The sequence below is a fragment of the Aquarana catesbeiana genome, linkage group LG12, assembly GCF_042186555.1.
Source record: "Aquarana catesbeiana isolate 2022-GZ linkage group LG12, ASM4218655v1, whole genome shotgun sequence".
Classification (NCBI taxonomy): domain Eukaryota; kingdom Metazoa; phylum Chordata; class Amphibia; order Anura; family Ranidae; genus Aquarana; species Aquarana catesbeiana.
The window spans coordinates 50,972,392-50,994,579 of NC_133335.1; the positions used below are offsets into that span (position 1 = coordinate 50,972,392).

General features: G+C 42.8%; 1 protein-coding gene across 7 annotated transcripts in view; it reads left to right on the forward strand.

Moving 5' to 3' along the window:
- Positions 1-22,188, forward strand: part of HDAC5 (histone deacetylase 5) — a 162,386-nt gene that overhangs the window by 79,550 nt on the left and 60,648 nt on the right. For all 7 annotated transcript variants that reach the window (XM_073607767.1, XM_073607761.1, XM_073607765.1 and 4 more), the window contains one exon: positions 21,406-21,671. In XM_073607767.1, coding sequence (XP_073463868.1) covers positions 21,406-21,671 — 266 coding nt within the window. The remainder of the gene's footprint in view (positions 1-21,405; positions 21,672-22,188) is intronic.

Genomic DNA, 22,188 nt, shown 5'->3' on the forward strand with positions numbered 1-22,188 from the left:
TATATTCAGTAAGGCAGTATAGGTATATTCAGTAAGACAGTATAGCTATATTCAGTAAGGCAGTACAGGTATATTCAGTAAGGCAGTATAGGTATATTCAGTAAGGCAGTACAGGTATATTCAGTAAGGCAGTATAGGTATATTCAGTAAGGCAGTACAGGTATATTCAGTAAGGCAGTATAGGTATATTCAGTAAGGCAGTGGCCACAGCAGCGGAGTTGTGCAAAGTATACTTACTAGAGATTATCAAATGTTTAAAAATCTTCTCAGCCAATGATTTGCATGATAACTCAGCCAGCATCCAGTGCGATCAGGTATGCTGCCAAATGTATTTTTTTCTACTTTGCTTTTTTGTTGAAATGCTGTGAAACCCAACAAAACAGTACTGGCCTGGCACACCTTACATATGCACTAGTAGGCATTCCCCTGCCATACTAATGCCAGCCCCTAGGTCCTCCAACATCAGGTAGATGCTTCAAAAGGGGCAAAAATTGCCACCTGACTCCTCCTCTGACTCCTCTGCAAATCCCTGCCTTCTAATGAATTCTATGAAATTGGCAGTAGTATTTGCCCCTCCGACACCTTGGGGGCATGTCAGCTTCTGCACATGTCACTGGTGATCAGATAGAGGAGTACCTTGGCCCATTCACTTGATGCCAAAATATTTATGTTTTTTTGTTTTGTTTTGTTTTGGGGGGGGGGCATTTCTTTTAAAGCACCTGTTCATCATGGAGAACATGTGACCTGGCATCAGCATGGGAATGGACCCGCAAACCACAGGGGTGCCTGACGTACTGTCATTTTAGGTTGGAGTTCATCTATGTTTTTATTCAATATAAAAAAATATTTTTTTTATTGAATATAAAAAAGTACGGTAAAAAAAAAAAATGTATTGGGCTACTTCACCGTATCCTTGTGTAATAAGTCATTAATGGTATAATCCTGCACCTTCAAATACACCTCCAAATGTGCAGAGTACATTCGTTCTGTCCTATCATAATACACAGACATAACAACGTGTACCTTTCCTTCCCCAACACACAGACACCAGGGCCCTATATATCCTATAGCTGTCTATTTTTCTTCCATTTTTCTGTGCTGTGCAGTCCTTTGTGTGTATGTAAACTGATCATTACAACGCACATACATGCAAAATGGCACAAACATGTGCCGTAGATTGTGTGTGATGTGTGACGGTCTATATTTAATTTCAGCTGTGTATTTTTAGCTTTACTGATGTCTGCAGACTAGAGGAATGCTGCATGAATGCTGCACTCCCATGCCGATCCTCCTCCTTGTGTGTGGATATAAATACATCAATAAAGATATATATATGTATATATATATTTCCCTAGTGGATGTGCCTTGTTGAACAGCATTCCAGGATCTCAAAATAGTTTAAAGGTAGATCAAAGCAGCACTGATAGTCATTAAATAAGACTGTCACTTTGGTGTTAATAAAGTTGTCTAATTCAGTTTCTTGAAAGGTTCAGTCCATTGCATGGCTAAAAAAAGGATGAGGATATCTGTGTTCCGACAAAATATATAGGTGCTACTATCTAGGTTATAGGGGAAGTCTCCACTCTATATACTCAGTTAGTTGATTCCCCCAATAAGTTACCTCAACCTTTAAGCACAGGTGCAGGACTTGGATACTGATGTAGAACCAGACTGGGTCCAAGTGGATTGATTGGGTGTATAAGGGTCTTTTTAATTTATGTGGAAGTAAATTTAAAGTGTACTCCGGATGACACTTTGTATCATCTAGACCAGTCTTTCTTGTTTGAACACTGATAAACCCTTAAAATAACTCTCCGGTCTCAGAGAACCTCTGCTAATATGTGCTATATCTACAGCTGCCTTATGGTATATTAGTATGAAGACCACTGTGGACAGTGGTACTTACATTTGTGGTCTACCCCCCCCCCCCCAATTAGAGATAGATAAAAAGATCATTGTTGTCAGCGGGTATTTATTTGAGAGATAGAAATTGCTCACGTAACCCCTAGCAACTGGAGAAACCCTAGGGTTCTACAGAACCCTTGTTGAGAGTTGCTGATGTAGACCAGGGGTCTCCAAACTTTATAAGCAAAGCGCCAGTTTTTTTGTCCTCCAGACTTTATAGTGGTCATACTGGGGCTAGCGGGAGTATACATTTTCCTAACATCAGTGGGAGTAAACATCATATTTGCTATAAGGCAGAGGAACAGTGCCCCATTACTGGTGTCAGTGGGAGGAGTAGTGCCCCATCGTTGGTATCATTGGGAGGAATAGTGCCCTATTGTTGGTGTCAATGAGAGAAATGGTGCACCATTGTTGAGAATTACTGATGTAGACCAGGGGTCTCCAAACTTTATAAACGAAGGGCCAGTTTTTTTGTTCTTCAGACTTTATAGTGGTCGGACTGGGGCTAGCGGAAGTTTACATTTTCCTGGCATCAGTGGGAGTAAACATCATATTTGGTATTAGGCAGAGGAACAGTGCCCCATCGCTGGTGTTAGTGGGAGGAATCGTGCCCCATTGTTGGCATCATTGGGAGTAATAATTGCCCTATTGTTGGTGTCAATGGGAGAAATGGTACCCCATTGTTGATGTCAGTTGGCAGAACAGTGTCTCATATCAGTGGGAGTAATAGTGCCCCAAAGGCCGGATAAAGGCAAACAAAGAGCTGCATCCGGCCCCTGGGCCACAACTTGGAAACCACGGATGCAGAAAATGTATCCTGACTCCTCTCACAACTGCTTTAGACAGCATGGCCAAAGAGGGGATAAGTTTCAAGTATGGTGGCAATGTCCAAAGGTGCAGGTTTTAGATGTGTCTTGGACTCATATGTGCAGTTACAGGTATAAACATACTGACAACCATCTGGGACTACTCCACTGAATAAACATATGCCAGATATCCCGAAGACCTTTCAGAGACTCATATTCTTTGTTTGCTTAGCCGCCAGCATAGACATTGCTAAGACATTCAAAATATTCATAAGCTTGGAATTTTTGAAGAATTACCTATCTTGCATTATGATCTGCAAAAAAAAATAAAAAATAGCCAGCATAACAGTGCCATATGCCATAACTAATAACAAACAAGCAATCTTTGAGAGGACATAGGAATCCTGGGCTAAATATATCCAACTTTGGCCTTGGTTTCAGTGGACACGAGGCTGACCTTTTGGGGCATCTTGCCTTGAAGGCTAAGGGAGTAGTCAGACAAGGCACATGGGCTGGAGGATGGCATGTTTCACTGCTCTTGTCTTTCTGTCTTCTTCTTTTTCTGGGCTGTTCTCTCTTCTTCTTTATGTCCTCATTACAAAACCTGTTACTTTGTGCAGTGTTAGACCTTTTAATCAGAGCCTAACCCCGTAGAGGTGACTGACAGCTGAGACGTATGGCATAAATATCAAGCAGACAATGTATGATTGTAGATTCAGCTTTATTGAAAAGTGTTGGTCTTTATTCGTTAGCACAGGGTTTCTCAAACAGGGTTCCTCCAGAGGTTGCTAGGGATTCCTTGAGCAATGAACCAATTTTTGACAATTAAATAAGTTCCCACCGACACCATTGATCTTTTTAGCAATCTGTAAGAGGGACATTCTTCCCAATGCCCACAAGTGAAAGGAGCATTCTTCCCACTGACCATCACACCAATGTATCATAAGTTACAGTTATAATAATTTTTAGAAGGGGTTCCTTGAGACTGGAAAGTTATTTCCAGGGGTCCCTTGTGTTGAAAAGATGTTGAGAAAGGTTGAGTTAGCAGAACTGCAACCATCAAAAAATGTCTGTTTACGGTGTATATTACACTTTTGTATTTGTTGGTCTTGGTTAGCTAATTGATATCATGTATTAGAAAAGAATAAAAATAATTGAAAGAAAAAGTTCATTCCATAAAAAAGTTAGAAGACTATCTGCAGTCCAAAGTGCCAGTTCAGATTGGTCTGATTGCTGGCTAGTTGATGTATAAGTCATCTTCTTATATCTGCTAGGAAGTCCCTTGATCCCAGATCCACCCAGCTGCCACCAACAAACCCAGTTGTTGGCATTAGGTCCCTTTCACATGGGCGGACCGATTGGGGCGGCCTCTCAATTTTTTTGAAGGACCCGTTTGGACCATCCGTTGCCCTTTATGGAGCGGCGGGTGTCAATGGACATGGGTCTGTTGACACCCACCAACGTCCAATTTGATCGTATCTGCTAAAAACAGATGGATGGGGATCCGTTCCCCATCTGTCTAGCGGATCGGTTTAGATGACCGCCCATAGAGGACAGCAGGCTGCGTCTGCTCTACAAAAGTGGAGCTGATATGGACAAGCCATCCACCTGCTCAGTGAGGATCAGCAGACAGATTCCTGGCTGGCAGGCGGGCCCCATGTCAAAGGGACACTGTCCTGATTTCCTCTTTATAATATAAAAGTACCACAGTGTAGCCCAGTTCCCTAGTCTGAGCTGCCCTTCTATATTTGAAGTTTGGCCTTCTGGTTAGCCTGTTGTTGCCCAGACATATGTAACATTATGCCTCCACACCTGCTCAGACCTCCAGACCTGTCCCTTCTTCCTCCCTATATCCGTTATTTGCCCTCCATGCTAACCTGTACCCTTGCACCTTTGCCCACCTCCCCACATCACTCACCCCATCTACTACTTCTTTTAGGATCCAAGCTCATCACTTCCCCAAAACTTTATTTTAATTTTTTAATTTCAGATATTTAGCCCTGATTCACACAGCATCGATTCTGGATGTGTTTTTAAATGCACAGATTCACATGACAGGCTAGATATTGTGGCGTTGATTTACTAAAACTGGAGAGTGCAAAATGGTGCAGCTGTGCATAGAAACCAATCAGCTTCCATTTTTTTTTATGTCAAAGCTTAACTGAACAAGCTGAAGTTAGAAGCTGATTGGCTACCATGCACAGGTGCACCGGATTTTGCACTCTCCAGTTTTAGTAAATCATCCCCTATGTGTTCCTATTGAGGTGGTTCACACAGATGCGTTCCACAGGCATTGAGTTTTGAGTGTGATTATGAAAAAGGTTCTGCGCGAGTTTGGAGGGGGGCGTTCCAGACTCACAAGTAATAGAGCACAATGACTTGCAGTGGTCAGTGTTCCTAAAGGATTGGTATTTTAAAGCTGTTTTTGCATTGAAGTTAGCGGAAGGTGATTTTGCATGGAAGTCCATGGGAGGTGTTTTTGCATGGAAGTCCATGGGAGGCGTTTTTGCATTGAAGTCAATGAGAGGCGTTTTTGCATTGCAGTCAATGAGAGGAGTTTTTCAATTGAAGTCAATGGGAGGCAATTTTGCTTTGAAGTCGATGGGAGGCCTTTTTGCATTAAATTCAATGGGAGGCAGTTTTAGAGATAGAGACGGAAAAATCGCTTTTGTACTGAAATCACACAAAAACAGGAATGGCATTTACAAAGACACGCATATGTATGAATCCAGGCTTATATAGCGCCAACAATGTATGTAGTGCTTTACTCTGGTCAGTCGGTTGATGAGCCCCGCACTTACCCCCAGGCAGCGCTCCCCTGCGTTACCTCCAGTGGCCTCCACATCTCCTCCCTCTCCTCCTCGTAGTCCAATAGGATCGCTTGTCATTTTGGCCAATCTTGTAGCGGGTCTCATGACCCGCTTCCTGATTGACTAGGAGGAGATTTAGTGTGAAAATAGCGAATAATCATTTGCTACTGTCACACAACTGGCAGAGCTTGTGCCCCGAGCCTACCCTTTTTTGAAGCCTATTAGAGCCTCTGGCTCTGATCACGTGCTTCAACCCCCCCCCCCCATTGGAATCGATGCATCCGGCGCCATGTATGTAAATCAGGGGGTTGGATGCATGGATAGGGGGGCGGCGCCCCTGCGCCCTTAATGGATGGGCCGCCCCTGCTGTACATTCACATCAGTCTCAACCCTCAAGGGAATCACAAGTCCCTATCTCACATAAATACACATACTAGAGCCAATTTAGATAGGAGATAACCTGCAGACATGCCCTGGGAGTGTGGGAGAAAACCCCAACATGCAAACGCCATGCAGATATTGTGCTTCAAACCAAAGACCCCAGTGCCACAAGGCAGAAGTGCTAACCACTAAGCCACAGTTCTGGACTTACCGTCCCCCCCACCTCCACAGCCTACCCTCTGTACATAGTCGCACTTGACACTATCTATATCATACTTCAATGTGCATACCAGTAACAGTTAATTGCCCAGTTGACTCTTCTTATCAATATGATGTTTACTGGTCATCAAAAACCAAAGGATCTCACACTGTTGGATTTGGATTTGTTTGTAGAATGTCATTATTGTAAAACTGTTTTAAACATGTACAGACAGTATATCCATCTATTATTGTTTCCCTTTATAATGTAAAGAAGACATATTGTCGGGTTATCCCTTCATAATGGATTTGGGATTTGGCTGCAGAAACATGCCAGTCACATGACCATATGCCAAGGCATTAAACATAGTGATTTCTACTAAAGGGGAAATGAGGAGTTTAGGCCATTATCAATACCTTGGCATATGGCCATGTGACTGGTTGCCATGTTTCTGCAATCAAAACAACTCTTAGGGTTTCCACCATGATTTATGTCTTAAAGGCAGAAGGATAGGAGGAAGCCATGTTTTTGCCATATGTATACTTATATGTAAAATAAGTCAGCCTTACATGGGAGCTATTATTAGAGATCACACATCAAATGAAACAACCAGCCCCATCAGCATTATCACATTTTTATTTGGGGTAAAACTTAGGCTCGGTTCACACTGCCGCAACCTACGGTGCGACTTTGCTGGCGACTTGAGAACTACTTTAATTCGACTTGATGCGACTTTAGAAGTGACTTTCAGGAATGCCTTGGTAATCTTCCTGTAATGTCAGATCCAAATCACATCAATATAGATGAGGATCTGACTTGGAGGCGACTTCCATTAAAGTCTATGGCCACAAGTCGGATAGAAGTCGCCAGGAACCTTTTCTAAAGTCGGAGCGACTTCAGTAGTGCTAAGACAGCTCTCATTGACTAACATGGGATTTCACATGTCACCTGACTTGGGGTCTCACAAGTTGGCTCCAAAGTCATGACAGTGTGAACCGAGACTAGGACCCTTTTCTTAACATACAAACGAGCCTAGGCAAAAATCACATTGGGGTTGATTTACTAAACCTGGAGGGAGCAAAATCTGGTGCAGCTCTGCATAGAAACCAATCAGCTTCCAGTTTTTTTTTGTCAATGCTTAATTAAACATTGTGATTGTTTCATGTCATTAGAGACTGCAGAGAGTCTAGTTTTTTAATCAAGCATTTCAATCAAGCATTAACAAGGTTAACAAGGCACAACCAGGAAGCACTAATAAGCAGTATGCACAGCCTGCAAATGCCAGAAGCAGATACAACTGTTATTAAATACAGATGTGATTACAGACTATAGATAGAAATGTGGCTATTAAACAATAATATATATATTAATATTATTTAAAATAAGCAAAATATTTCAAAATACATGAAAGACCATAGCTTCACTAATTATATTGATATGCATTAATATTTTATTTAATACATTTGTGTACACATAGACGAGTGCACAGGGTTTGCCAGGCGTGCCTGGGCATACCCTAATCACCCCGTACAGTGCAGATTCCCCCTACTGCCCTGGCTTCCCTCTGCAGTGGTTCCGGCTTCCTTCCTCTTCTCTCCCACCGGTTGCTGCTGCTGCGGGCTCACGCAGTGGGACGCTGCAGAATGAGTGGGGGAAGGGGCCTGTAAATATGTAATTTACCAGCCCCTTCCCTTTCTGAATGAACACAATAAGTGATCGGTACCATGTTTTTGAGCTGTGAAGTGCACACCCTAATGGAATAGACTGCGCACACCTATGTGTGTACATGGAGTCAGCCAATACTGTCCAATACATACAATATGCAGACTGTGTTCCCTGCTTATTTCTGCTGTGCAGTGATTGTGCTTTGCTGTTCTGCTCTGTGACTGTAAACAAATAGATTCTCTATATGACTTGTCCTATACAAGTACCTGCATTTAACCTGGTTCTGGACCCTTGTAGCTACCTACACATTAGCGCTCAGACTGGGAAAGGGAGGGGCACTAGGGGTTGATAAGCTACTTTGCATGCAAATATATTGACAAGGATCATGCATCTATATGCCTATAGGAGGGGACAGCAGTGTATGGAGATCATCAGTCTGCTGCTGCTCCTTCAATGTCCAGTCATAGATTGGGGGAGGGAGGTGACCAGACTAAATGACATAACTGCAGGAAATTTCAGGGCCATATGGGTAAATTATAAATACTACAGCAGGTAAAACTGCATTTATGCACATAAGCTTTGATCTTGGATGCTTTGAGTTCGGCTTCAAAGGGATCAACTAGCTAATGTAAAGTGTGACATTTTATAGAAGTATCTACAACCCTGGTGCCCAACCTGCGGCCCTAGGGCTGCATGTGGCCCTTTGGTATATGATGTGCGGCCCTTGGACATCAGCAGCCTGTAGCAGGAGCATTGATCTTTCTACTAGCCCCATGTAACGTTCCCAGTTTCATATTGTCTTCTGCAGCATATCCCCAGCTAGAAATGTAACATTTTCAAATATGAAACATAGCACAGTGCAATTTCAAAAGTGATAAGTAATCGCGATCTTCAAATACAATCAAATATTACAAATAATAAAAGAATCCACAAATATTAACATATAATAAAGTCCAAAATAGAATACATGTCCACCACGGTGTTCAAAGTTCTGTATCCTTCGTTACGAGAATATAAGTGCCATTTGTGCCTCCACCATCAGTAAATAATGGCCGCTCACCTTCAACATATGACCCCTGAATAAACAGTCAGGTCAAAAGAGCATTTGTCCCCCTCCAGGGGATATCAGTCTGATCCTCTCAAACTCTCCTCTCTATCGAACATGAGTACATATGGAAGCAGCAGAAAGCGTCAAAAGTGTTCTCCATTTGGAAGCTTTATTACTACCCAAAAAAATTATAAAAAACGCACTTATGAGATATAGCACTATATCAGTGCAACAGGAGTGCATATACACAGAATGACTCAGACAAGCCAATAGTAAGATGGCTGTGGGATGACATCACAACCTGGACTCCACCCCCCTATACGCGTTATGTTCCAGAGACTCCTACTGAAGAAGTCCCACCCCAGGACGTAACGTGTTGGTTGCTTCAGGTTGCCAAAAAATATTGTGTATACAAGAGCTCTCCAGTGTTTCACTAATTACTAAAGTGTCCCCTATGCAAAACAGTCTAATACTTAAAGCAGACCTTCACTTTCCTGAGGAAGATCCCACCTCTCCACCCGTCCTCCCTTCCTCAGGTGGATTTTCTACTGAAAGTTCGCCCTGCCTCCCCATGCACTTCACTCGCCTTAGACAAATTATGCGCACACTGCCCACATATCACCTAATCTCTGATATAAACCCATAACACCTAAAATAAATCTACACCCTGTTCCAAATTATTATGCCAATGATATTTTTCTCAGTTACCTAAATAATTGATGTAAACAGCAGTCAGCATAATTCTCATGTTATCAACTATTAACAGTACATATCAAATTTTATTGAACAAACCTCCTAATGATAACAGTTTTACAATGCACTGTTCCAAATTATTACGCACAGTAAGTTTCAAAACACTTTATAGGTTGTAAAGAACTTAAAATTGTCATTTGTTGTGTTTGCAGCAAATTTACTGAAATCAGAAGCTTTTTCAATCAAACTTTGAACAACATTTTAACTTTTTAAACATTTTAACAGGTCACGTTACATTTTAACATAGGACCCCTTATTTGATAGCACCTTCACAAGTCTTGCATCCTTTGAACTTGTGAGTTTTTAGACAGTTTCTGCTTGAATTTGTTTGCAAGATGTCAGAATAGCCTCCCAGAGATGCTGTTTGGATGTAAACTGCCTCCCACCCTCATAGATCTTTTGCTTGACCATGCTCCAAAGGTTCTCAATAGGATTGAGGTCAAGGGAGGATGGAGGCCACACCATGACTTTCTCTCCTTTTATCCCCATAGCAGCCATTGATGCAGAGGTATTCTTTGCAGCATGCATAGTCATTGTCAAGATGATTTTATTACGGAAAGCATAGTTCTTCCTTCTGGGAAGGAAGTGATCAGTCAGGAACTCCACATACTTTGCAGAGGTCATCTTTACACCTTCTGGGACCCTAAAGGGTCCGACCAGCTCTCTCCCCATGATTCCGGCCCAAAACATGACTCCACCACCGCCTTGCTGACGTTGCAGCCTTGTTGGAACAAGGTGGCCGTCCACCAACCATCCACTACTCCATCCATCTGGACCATCCAGGGTTGCACGGCACTCATCAGTGAACAGGACTGTTTGAAAATTAGTCTTCATGTATTTTTCTGCCCAATGCAGCCGTTCCTGCTTGTGAGCATTGGTTAGTGGTGGGCGAATGGAAGGTTTATGCACAGTTGCAAGACTCTGGAGGACTCTACACCTTGATGTCCGTGGGACTCCAGAGGCACCAGCAGCTTTAAATATCTGTTTGCTGCTATGTAATGGTGTTTTAGCAGCTGCTCTCTTGATCCGATGTATGGATATGGCAGAAATCTTCCTCAATGTGCCTTTATCTGCACGAAACCCGTCTGTGCTCTGAATCAGCCTCAAATCTCTTAATAGTGAGATGATCACGCTTAAGATTTCATGAAATATCTAATGTTTTAATACCTCGTCCAAGGCATTGAACTATTTCACTCTTTTCGGCAGCAGAGAGATTCCTTTTCTTCCCCATATTGCTTGAAAATGGTGCTCTGCTTAATAATGTGGAACACCCTCCTTTAGTAGTTTTTCCTTTAATTGGGCTCACCTGGCAATCTAATTATCACAGGTGTCCGAGATTGTTTTCAGTGATCGAAAGAGCCCTGAGACACAATGCCATCCATGAGTTAAACTGAAAAACAAAATATTTCATCTTTGTGACACTGAAATAGAATTTGCATAATAATTTGGAACAGGGTGTATGCATGTATGGCTAGCTTCAGGAGCTTTTGCCGTTTTTTTTTTTTTTTTTTTTTGCCAAAGCTCCTAAACTCAACTCCATTAAAGCCTATGGGGTTGATTTACTAAAAACAAATAGACTGTGCAGTCTGCAAGTGCAGCTGCTCCAAAGCTTAGTAAATCAGATAAAGCTTCACTATACAAAGAATACCCAATCGCTTGCAAGGACAATAAAAAAAAAAAAAACAGAATTTTGCTTGCACATGATTGGATGATGGAAGTCAGCAGAGCTTCTGCTCATTTACTAAGCTCTAGAGCAACTGCACTTTGCAAAGTGCATAGTCTATTTGCTTTTAGTAAATCAACCCCTATGTGTCCATGTACATGTAGCTTTTTAGGATCGTTTAGGAGCTGCTGCGGTTAGGGGAGGTTCAACCTCCATCTCCTGAAATCAGAAGAATCGCGTTCAGGATACCAAGGATGGCCAACTTTGCCGTGTTTTGCATTTTTCCACAGCCAGCGGTCAAAGGCTATGTGTACATGAAGCTTTAACCACATGCCAACCAGTGCACAGCAATGTACGTCGGCACAATGGCACGGCTGGGCGAATGGGCGTACAGGTACGTCCCCTTTAAATTGCGGCATTGTGGTGGGGGCGCGCCGCATACTCCGTGACCGTGCCCACGGGTCCCGAGGACTCGATGTCCGCCGGGGGCCCGCGATCGTGTCAGAGAGCGAAAGAACGGGGAGATGTCTTTGTAAACAAGGCATTTCCCTATTCTGCCTAGTGGCATTAGTATTGTTATATTATTATACAGGATTTATATAGCGCCAACAGTTTGCGAAGCGCTTTACAACATTAGTAAGGACAGTACATTTACAATACAAATCAATACAGGAGGGATCAGAGGGCCCTGCTTGTTAGAGCTTACAGTCTAGAAGGGAGGGTCGTGACATGACAGGGAGCTACTGCTCCCTGTCATCGGGAGCAGTGATCACTGTCATGTTAGTGGTAGCCCATCTTCCCCACAGTTAGAATCACTCCCTAGGACACACTTAACCCCTTGGTCGCCCCCTAGTGTTCAATCCCTTCCCTGCCAGTGTCATTTACACAGTAATCAGTGCATTTTTATAGCACTGATCACTGTATAAATGACAATGGTCCCAAAATGGTGTCAAAGGTATCCAATGTGTCCGCCATAATGTTACAGTCATGATAAAAATCGCAGATCACCGCCATTACTAATAAAAAAATAATAATAATAAAAATGCCATAAATTTTTCCCCTATTTTGTAGACGCTATAACTTTTGTGCAAACCAATCAATATACGCTTATTGCAATTTTTTTTTACCAAAAAATATGTAGAAGAATACATATCGGCCTAAACTGAGAAATCATTTTTTTTTATATATATTTTTTGGGGATATTTATTATAGCAAAAAGTAAAACATATTGCTTTTTTTTTTAAATTGACGCTCTTTTTTTTTTGTTTATAGCGCAAAAAATAAAAACCACAGAGGCGATCAAATACCACCAAAAGAAAGCTCTATTTGTGGGAAAAAAAAGGACGTCAATTTTGTTTGGGTGCAACGTCGCACGACCGCGCAATTGTCAGTTAAACCAACGCAGTGCCGTATCGCAAAAAGTGCTCTGGTCAGGAAGGGGGTAAATCCTTCCGGAACTGAAGTGGTTAAGCTGGTCATAGATGGATCGAAATTCAGCTGGTTCAGTAAGGACGGGCGGAATTTTGAACCATCTATGGCCATTCCCATTCGAGAGGAGTCCACCTAAGGCTTAATTCACACTAATGCGTTTTTTGATGCATTTTGCATTTTGCAGAAATGCTGGGAAATTTTTTAACATGGGTTCCTATGGAACATGTTCACATCAATGCCTTTTTCTGCCTCTGTGTTTTTGGAAAGGGTCGGGGACTTTTTTTCATGCAAAATGCAGTGTTTTTACCGTGATTTCACCGCGATTTTTACGCGATTTGCGTTTTGCCTTTTTTTTATTTCTCTTTTTTTACACTTATATAGCTGGTTGCTAAGCAACCACAGTGTAAAAAAAAAATGCAAAACGCAAATTGAGACAAAAACGCATGTTCAAAAACGCAGCAAGCACCGCAAAAAGCACTGCAGAAACGCTCAAAAGCAACATGCATAGATGTGAGTCGAGCCTAAGTGATAAACTCTTCTCGCATGGGAGCGTTGGAAAATGTGTGTTTGATCAGCACATGCAGCCAATCAGCTGCAGCACTGGTCAGTGTATTCTGGCAACAAAGGAACCCGAATGTCAGAAAACAATAGTGCAGCATGGAGGATTCCTTCATCCACCTCCAATATGTGGATGGGGGAATCTGTTCCAATTTTTTTGAACAGCTGACCGGCTGTTTAAAAAAAAAAATCTATAGCGATCTTAACACTCCCCCAACACCTCCATTCAAAACTAACCTTACCCCTAAAATGAGCCCTTCATACTTAAAGCAGAACTCCATGAAAATGTTTCTTCTCCCGTGCGGTGGGGCTGTGCCCCGCACTTCATGGGTTAACTGCTGGTTTTGTCTAGGGGAGCACAGAAAGGCTTTACTTACCAGATCCTTCAACCTCCAGAACATGGATGAAGGATTCTCCACCGCCGGCTTTTGTATTCAAACACAAGAACGAACGTGAGCTGGATTCAAATTTTCTAAGCGTCATTGGGAACACTGGCTCCAGTTTGAGAGCGCTCCACAAAACTTAGGAAATACAGTCCAATGAGGGCAACAAGCACAAGAATTAAAGGGTTTTAATGATAAAATTGGTTTATAGCAGAACAAAGTCAACATGTTTCAGGACCAAACACACTTCCCCTTGGCTTTTTAAAATTAAAAACCTAGGACATCTGGTTGGTGCTCCTATTATCTGTAAACTCACCAGCCACTTTATTAGGTACACCTTGCTAGTACCTGGTTGGACCTCCTTTTGCCTTCAGAACTGCCTTCATTCTTCGTGGCATAGATTCAACAAGGTGTTGGAAACATTCCTCAGAGATTTTGGTCCATATTGACATGATAACATCACGCAGTTGCTGCAGATTTGTCAGCTGCACATCCATGATGTGAATCTCCCATTCCTCCACATCCCAAAGGTGCTCTATTAGATGAGATCTGGTGACTGTGGAGGACATTGGAGTACAGGGACCTCATTGTTATGTTCAAGAAACCAGTGGTGAGATGATTGGAGCTTTGTGACATGGTGCATTATCCTGTTGGAAGGAGCCATCAGAAGATGTGTACACTGTAGTCATAAAGGGATGGACATGGTCAGCGACAATACTCAGGTAGGACGTGGTGATTAAATGATGCTCAATTGGTGCTAAGCTGCCCAAAGTGTGCCAAGAAAATATCCCCCACAACATTACACCACCACCAGCCTGAACCATTGATACAAGACAGGATGGATCCATGATTTCATGTTGTTTATGCAAAAATTCTGACCCTACCATCTGAATGTCACAGCTGAAATCGAGACTCATCAGACTATACAACATTTTTCCAATCTCCTATTGTCCAACTTTGATGAGCCTGTGTGAATTGTAGCCTCAGTTTCCTGTTCTTAGCTGACAGGAGTGGCGCCCAGTGTGGTCTTCTGCTGCTGTAGCCCATCTGCTTCAAGGTTCAATGTGCTGTACATTCAGAGATGGTATTCTGCATACCTTGGTTGTAACGAGTGCTTATTTGAGTTACTGTTACCTTTCTACCATCTCAAACCAGTCTGCCCATTCTCCTCTGACCTCTGACATCAACAAGGCATTTTCTTTCACACAACGGCCGCTCACTGGATATTTTCTCTTTTTCGGACTATTCTCTGTAAACCCTAGAAATGGTTGTGCTTGGAAAAATCACAGTAGATCAGCAGTTTATGAAATACTCAGACCATCCCGTCTGACACCAACGACCATGCCACGTTAATAGTCACTTGAAACCCATTTCTTCCCCTTTTCTTCAGTTTGAACTTCAGCGAGTCGTCTTCACCAGATGCCTAATTGCATTGAGTTGCTGACATGTGATTGGCTGATTAGCAATTTGTGTTACCAAGCAATTGAACAGGTGCACCTAATAAAGTGGCCGGTGAGTGTATGTTGCCTATTGTAGTCAAGCACTCATGAATCCAGTTGGCATTGCCAAACAGTGACTGCATCTGATTGGATTCACTCGCTGTTTGGCTGATAATTCTTCCCCCCGGCTCAGTCCATTGTGGTGCTCGCAGGTACTGGCCAAAATTTCGAGCTGTCAACAGTCAGCTTTACTTTAAGAATATATATCAGTAAAATCCATGATTTCTCCATCGTTGACTTGTTCCAGGCCTTTACCCTCATTTCATGCACTCCCAGCATCCTCCATTCTCACACTCTCTGTATGCAGCTGTTTTGTTCTCGCTATATTTAGCTGTGTTTTTCAGAGTGCTCACAATGAAAGTGGTAAAAGGTGATTAGCTGGCATCCTACAGACTCTCAGCCTCCTTATATCTCCCCCTCCCTCTCTCACCACACTTACACTTTCTCCATTTCTGCCGCCCCCCTCCCATCCATCTCTCATCCCTCCCTTTTCATTCTTATATACAAGATGCTTTTATTGTCTTAGCCTATGTTTGCTCTTTAAAGCCGGACTCCGAGACAAAATCACTTTTATTTAAAGGAGAAGTACAGCCAAAGCTCGTTTGGCTGTACTTCTCCTGTGGATCACAGGAGTGCAGTTGATTCTGCACTCCTGTGACCCGTTTTCAGCAGACAGCGGGCTGAAGCTTCAGCCCGCTGTCGGCTGACATCACAGAGCCAGACCAGGCTTGGGCAAGATTGCGACAATGGGGTTGGGATCTGCCCACAAGCCTGGACCGGCACCCGGCTCAGCCTCCTGAGCTGGCCGCTCCCGCCCCCTCCACAGTGAGCACGGGTGGGAGGGGGGGGCAGAGCAGAGAGCTGGCGGCTGACAGTCATCAGCTCTCTGCTCAGGGAGTCCTGAGAACCGAGCGTTATGCCGCGTACACACGAGCGGACTTTCCGGCAGACTTGGTCCGGAGGACTGGACTCCGTCAGACAATTCAATCGTGTGTGGGCTCCAGCGGACTTTTTTTTTTCACAAAAGTCCGACGGACCTGGAAATAAAACATGTTTCAAATCTTTCCGACGGACTCGAGTCTGGTCGAAAAATTAGCTCGTCTGTATGCTAGTACGACGGACTAAAACCCACGCTAGGGCAGCTATTGGCTACTGGCTATGAACTTCCTTGTTTTAGTCCGGTCGTACGTCATCACGTACAAATCCGTCGGTGTGATCGTGTGTGGGCATGTCCATTCGTTAGAAAGTCCGTCGGAAAGTCAGTCGGACCAGTCTGGTCGAAAAGTCCGCCCGTGTGTACGCAGCATTAGAGGTGCCGGAACAATGCTGCATCCACCTAGGTAAGTATAATTCTTTAAAAAAAAACTCATACATCTCTTTTAAATATATATGCCTCAATAGTCTCAAAGGATATAAATCCACTTTGTGTGCGCCAAATGTCTTTGCAAACCCGGATATTACCTGGTAAAAGTAGTAGTGACATCATTACTGCACTGTGCATAGGGGGTTATTTACTAAAGGCAATTCCACTTTGCACTACAAGTGCACAACAAGTGCACTTGGAAGTGCAGTCGCCGTAGATCTGAGGGGGACATGCAAAGAAAATAAAAAAACAGCATTTTTGCTTGCATATGATTGGATGATAAAATCAGCAGAGCTTCCCTTCATTTCAGAGCTTCCCCTCAGATCTACAGCGATTGCACTTTCAAGTGCACTTGTAGTGCAAAGTGGATTTGCCTTTAGTAAATAACCCCCTATGTCTGTGCAGAGAGCAGAGTGGTGGAAGAGGCCCAGAAGACTCCACCCACTACAGGCTGCCTGCAGAAAAAAACTGCAAGAGGGGGCGGAGACAAGACCAGTCACCCTGCACAAGGAGAGAGAGCAGCAGTGACCGGTCTTTATTACAGGAACTTCCTGCACAGAGCTAAAGTTTCACACTCCCCTCTACTCCATAAAATGGAGGATGGGGGATGGTTTTGTACTCATTGAAGATAGCTGAGAACAGTGCAAAATGATACGCGTGCAGAACGTGCAGAGAATACAGGAAGTGATCAGATGACAACATTTCTGGCAGGATCAACAAAGATTTTTGCACTTTTTTTAACAGCTTTTACAAAATGATTTAATAGTATATTTAACAGAAAAAAAGGAAGAAATAAGAGAAGATTGTTGTACAGGGTTTACATACCCTTTAAGAGTGATGAGTTTTGGTGGGGAGGGTAAGTGTTCAGGAGATGACACTAAATGATATCCTTCTTCTTTGTGAGCTCACAAAATTTTTGTTTTCCCCCCTCACCTCTGTTTGTTTGGAATGAGCAGTACATGCAAGTTGTAGTTATGTGCACCGCGCTATGCTCACTACAAATCCTCTAGTCCCTGGTCCATCTTGTGAGTGAGCAAGAGAGGATGGCTATGTTTCTACATAAGTGGGACCATGGAGAATGAACTTAGGCACCCTCTAAAAGGATGTCAGATCACAGCAGCCAGAAAAAAAAAGGAATTTGGGGATTCAGAGGAGGCTGAGAGCAAAGACGTACTCACCGGTGATGATGATTCACCTGTGATGATGATACCTTATGGACCAAACCAAGCAGGGTCAGCTTGCTCTTAGAGGAACACTATAGGGAAGCCATTCTCTACCAGGGTTCCTCCAGAGGTTTCTGTAAGTTCCTTCAGCTGTGCCTGGTTGACCTCCCATTCAACAGTGCCCTGATAATTTTGAGTCCAACACCACCAGCAGCATGACACCAGTGGTCTTCTTAGCTGTCTGTAAGGGTGGCATTCTGACCACCACTGTAAGGGTTGCATGCTTCCCACTAACCACCAATGGAAGAGAGCATGCTTCACACTGACCACCAATGTAAGGAGCATTCTTCCCACTGACCACCAATGTCAGGAACATTCTTCCCACTGACCACCAATGTCAGGAACATTCTTCCCACTGACCGCCAATGTAAGGAGCATTCTTCCCACTGACCATCAATGTCAGGAGCATTCTTCCCACTGACCACCAATGTCAGGAGCTTTCTTCCTACTGACCGCCAATGTAAGGAACATTCTTCCCACTGATCACCAATATAAGGGGCATTCTTCCCACTGACCACCAATATAAGGGACATTCTTCCCACTGGCCACCAATGCAAGGTGCATTCCTCCCACTGACCTCTAATGTAAGGAACATTTTCCTATTGACTCCCAATGAATTGGTCTTAGTAAGGGTTCCCCTGAGACCTCTGGGGTAAAAAGTTTCAGAGAGGCTCCTCTGGAGTATTTTCTGTAAGAACACATTCTGAGTTGTCATAGAGTTATCTGGCAGTACATTTTGATGCAGCTTTTGTATATTTATTAGCTTTCTGTGCCATACTTTTATAAGGCCACTTCATATCCGGATATGACCATTCTTCCCACAGTGGCTAACTGGCCATTGGTGTGTCTTATGTTGCAGTTATGAATACCGGCATTATATTTATAGCTGCCTTGACATTGTATTGTTCTTATTCAGTCAGAGCTGACTCATAGACTTGCACTGAAAGAGAATAGTACATAGGAATGAATGGCTTTTTTTGTGTGTCATGCATTTTACTACAGGACAATCATAGATGTAAGCAGAGTGCTCATAAAGATTCCCAGAATAATATTCAGGAGTGCAGCCCTTTTTTGTCAGATTACCAGTACTGGGTTTCATTAAAGTGGAACTAAACCCTCCTATCCTTTACAGCCAAGGATGCTCCCATCTTGGACTCTGTTTGATCTGCAATTGCCATGGTGCTGCTCTTTCACAGCTTTCACGTCTGCTCCCCCAGCAGATGGCCTTTTGGCGGTGAATGGTTCCTCATCATCTTCATGTACAATGCAGGACTATGGTCACTGCTTTGCTCTTGATGACGTTAGAGGCATCCAACCACCAAAGAATGGGGGACCTCAGCACACGGGAGCCTGCAGGAGCAGGGGTAAGGGAGGGTTTTTAGGTTTCCTTGAGTGCAGCTTTAATATTTTACTGCAAGATGCCCCATTGACGTCTGCTGAATGTTGCCCTTCCTTGGTTCATATCTTTATCAATTCTTCATTCTAATCAATTTAGTTATAATGAAAATAATAAGTCTACACACCCCTGTTAAAATGTCAGGCTTCTGCGATGTAAACAAATAAGACAAAGATAATTAATTTCAGAACTTTTTCCACCTTTAATTTGACCTATAAACTGCACAACTCAATTGAAAAAAACAAACTAAGGAGGGGGGGGGGGGGTGTAGTTAAAAAAGGTGGTTGAATATGGGGGCACACCCTCTTATAACTGGAGATGTAGCTGTGTTCAGAATTAAGCCATCACATTCAAACTCATGTTAAATAGGAGTCAGTACACACCTGCCATCATTTAAAATGCTTCTGATTAACCCCAAATAAAGTTCAGCTGTTCTAGTAGGTCTTTCCTGACATTCTCTTAGTCACAGGTATCAGTCAGGAGAAGTGTACAAAAGAATTTCCAAGGCACTAGATATACCATGGAACACAGTGAAGACAGTCATCAACAAGTGGAGAAAATATGGCACAACAGTGACATTACCAAGAACTGGACATCCCTCTAAAATTGATGAAAAGACGAGAAGAAAACTGGTCAGGGAGGCTGCCAAGAGGCCTACAGCATTACATTAAAGGAGCTGCAGGAATATCTGTCAAGTATTGGCTGTGTGGTACATGTGACAACAATCTCCCGTATTCTTCATATGTCTGGGCTATGGGGTAGAGTGGCAAGACGGAAGCCTTTTCTTATGAAGAAAAATATCCAAGCCCGGCTAAACTTTGCAAAAACACATCTGAAGTCTCCCAAAAGCATGTGGGAAAATGTGTTATGGCCTAATGAAACCAAGGTCGAACTTTTTCGCCATAATTCTAAAAGATATGTTTGGTGCAAAAACAACACTGCACATCACCAAAAGAACACAAAGCATCATGCTATGGGGCTGTTTTTCTTCTGCTTGAACAGGGGCCTTAGTCAAGGTAGAGGGAATTATGAACAGTTCCAAATACCAGTCAATATTGACACAAAACCTTCAGGCTTCTGCTAGAAAGCTGAACACGAAGAGGAACTTCATCTTTCAGCATGACAACGACCTACAGCATACATCCAAATCAACAAAGGAATGGCTTCACCAATACTGTAGAAGATTAACGTTTTGGAATGGCCCAGCCAGAGCCCTGACCTGAATCTGATTGAAAATCTGTGGGGTGATCTGAAGAGGGCTGTGCATAGGAGATGCCCTCACAATATGGCAGATTTGGAGCGTTTTTGCAAAGAAAAGTAGGCAAATATTGCCAAGTCAAGATGTGCCATGCTGATAGACTCATACCCAAAAATACTGAGTGCTGTAATAAAATCAAAAGGTGCTTCAACAAAGTGTTAATTTATGGGTGTGCACACTTATGCAACCATATTATTTTATTTTTTTATTTTTACTTCCCTCCACCTAAAAGATTTCAGTTTGTGGTTCAACTGAGTTGTACAGTTTATAGGTCACATTAAAGGTGGAAAAAGTTCTGAAATGATTTATCTTTACATCACATAAACCTGACATTTTAACGGGAGTGTGTAGACTTTTTATATCCACTGTAGAGTTCAAATTTATAATATTTTCAATAGATTTGGGAAGGGTTAAAACCTGTCTGGTTTTTATTGCTGTCTGTGTCTTCACCGGGAAGGTCTAAGTTTTACAGTTGGCACTGGAACAAGAATAGAGAGGAACCTACCATTAGGATCACTCATTCCAATGACAACTATCAGAATTGACATTGGAATTAATGTGAAGTGTGAGGACCAACAGCCTATTTTGAACTTTCTTGCTCCTCCATCTTCTTTATGAGTATGGAAGCAAATGGCATATTAGAAAGGGCACGAATATAGTCACAGCAGACCATGCAACTGCTATGGGGTCCAGGAGAACAGAGGGGCCAGCACTGTCTACAAATTCATTTATGCAGGTGATGATAGCATTTGGAAAAATAGAGATACGTTAGATGTATATAGGGTTTGAGATTGTGATTAGAGAGTCACAGGCCTATCTATTGCATTAGAGGTAGTGATTAGAGAGGCAGGGATCCTTTATTGGGCCCTTTTCATCACACAAAGTTATGGCTCTGCATGTTAGTGTGTGCTTTCTAATATGCTGACATTGTAAGTTGTGTGCACTTAATTTCACATCTATCGGTGTATATCTAATTGGATTTCCATTCCTCTGGTCAGCATTTTGTTGCAAATCTTCACCGTTTTTAAGTCTCTAACCATCTTCTTATTGTCTCTTCCAAACAGTGGAGGTCACCCCTCTCCTTTCTGCAGCAGTGCCCTCTTCAAGCAGCCTCCCCCCAAGTCCCGGGGAGTTGAGGCAAGAGCCACGGGCAGCTAGTGGTCCCGGAGTGGTCATGGACCCGGTGAGCCGGGAGCAGCAGCTCCAGCAGCAACTCATCCTCCTGAAACAGCAGCAACAACTTCAGAAACAGCTACTTTTTGCCGAGTTCCAGAAGCAACATGAGAACCTGACAAGGCAACACGAGGTCCAGCTCCAGAAGCACCTCAAGGTAGGAAATGCAGTATCTGTGTATCAAGAACATCTTTGGAAATCATGAATGAAATAATCTATAATAAAATTGTCTGTAGCAGCCAATGACAATTATTTCTATTTACACCAACTTGGATTGGTAAAATATTTGTAATCTGATTGATTGTTATTCGCAACATACTTTGTAATTTGAAGTCCAAAATAACTTTTTAAGCTCACATACATTTCAAACATTGATGTTTTCTATGGTTTGACCTTTTTAGTTTAGTTTCATCCTTCCACGCACAGATTACCTTCCAACTTGGGCAGTGTAAACATTTTTCTATAATATGCAGTAATCACAGACAATCTTAATTACTTACCTAATGGAAGACCCATCAGGAAGTAAGTGGAAAATTCCACTTACTCCACGTTCACATTGGGCCGATTTGGCATGCGATTTGACATGTCAAATCGCATGCCAAATCGGCGGCTATTGCCGGCAATGGCACCGTCATACTTTGCGGTGCTGCACCGATTTGCAAAAGTAGTTCCTC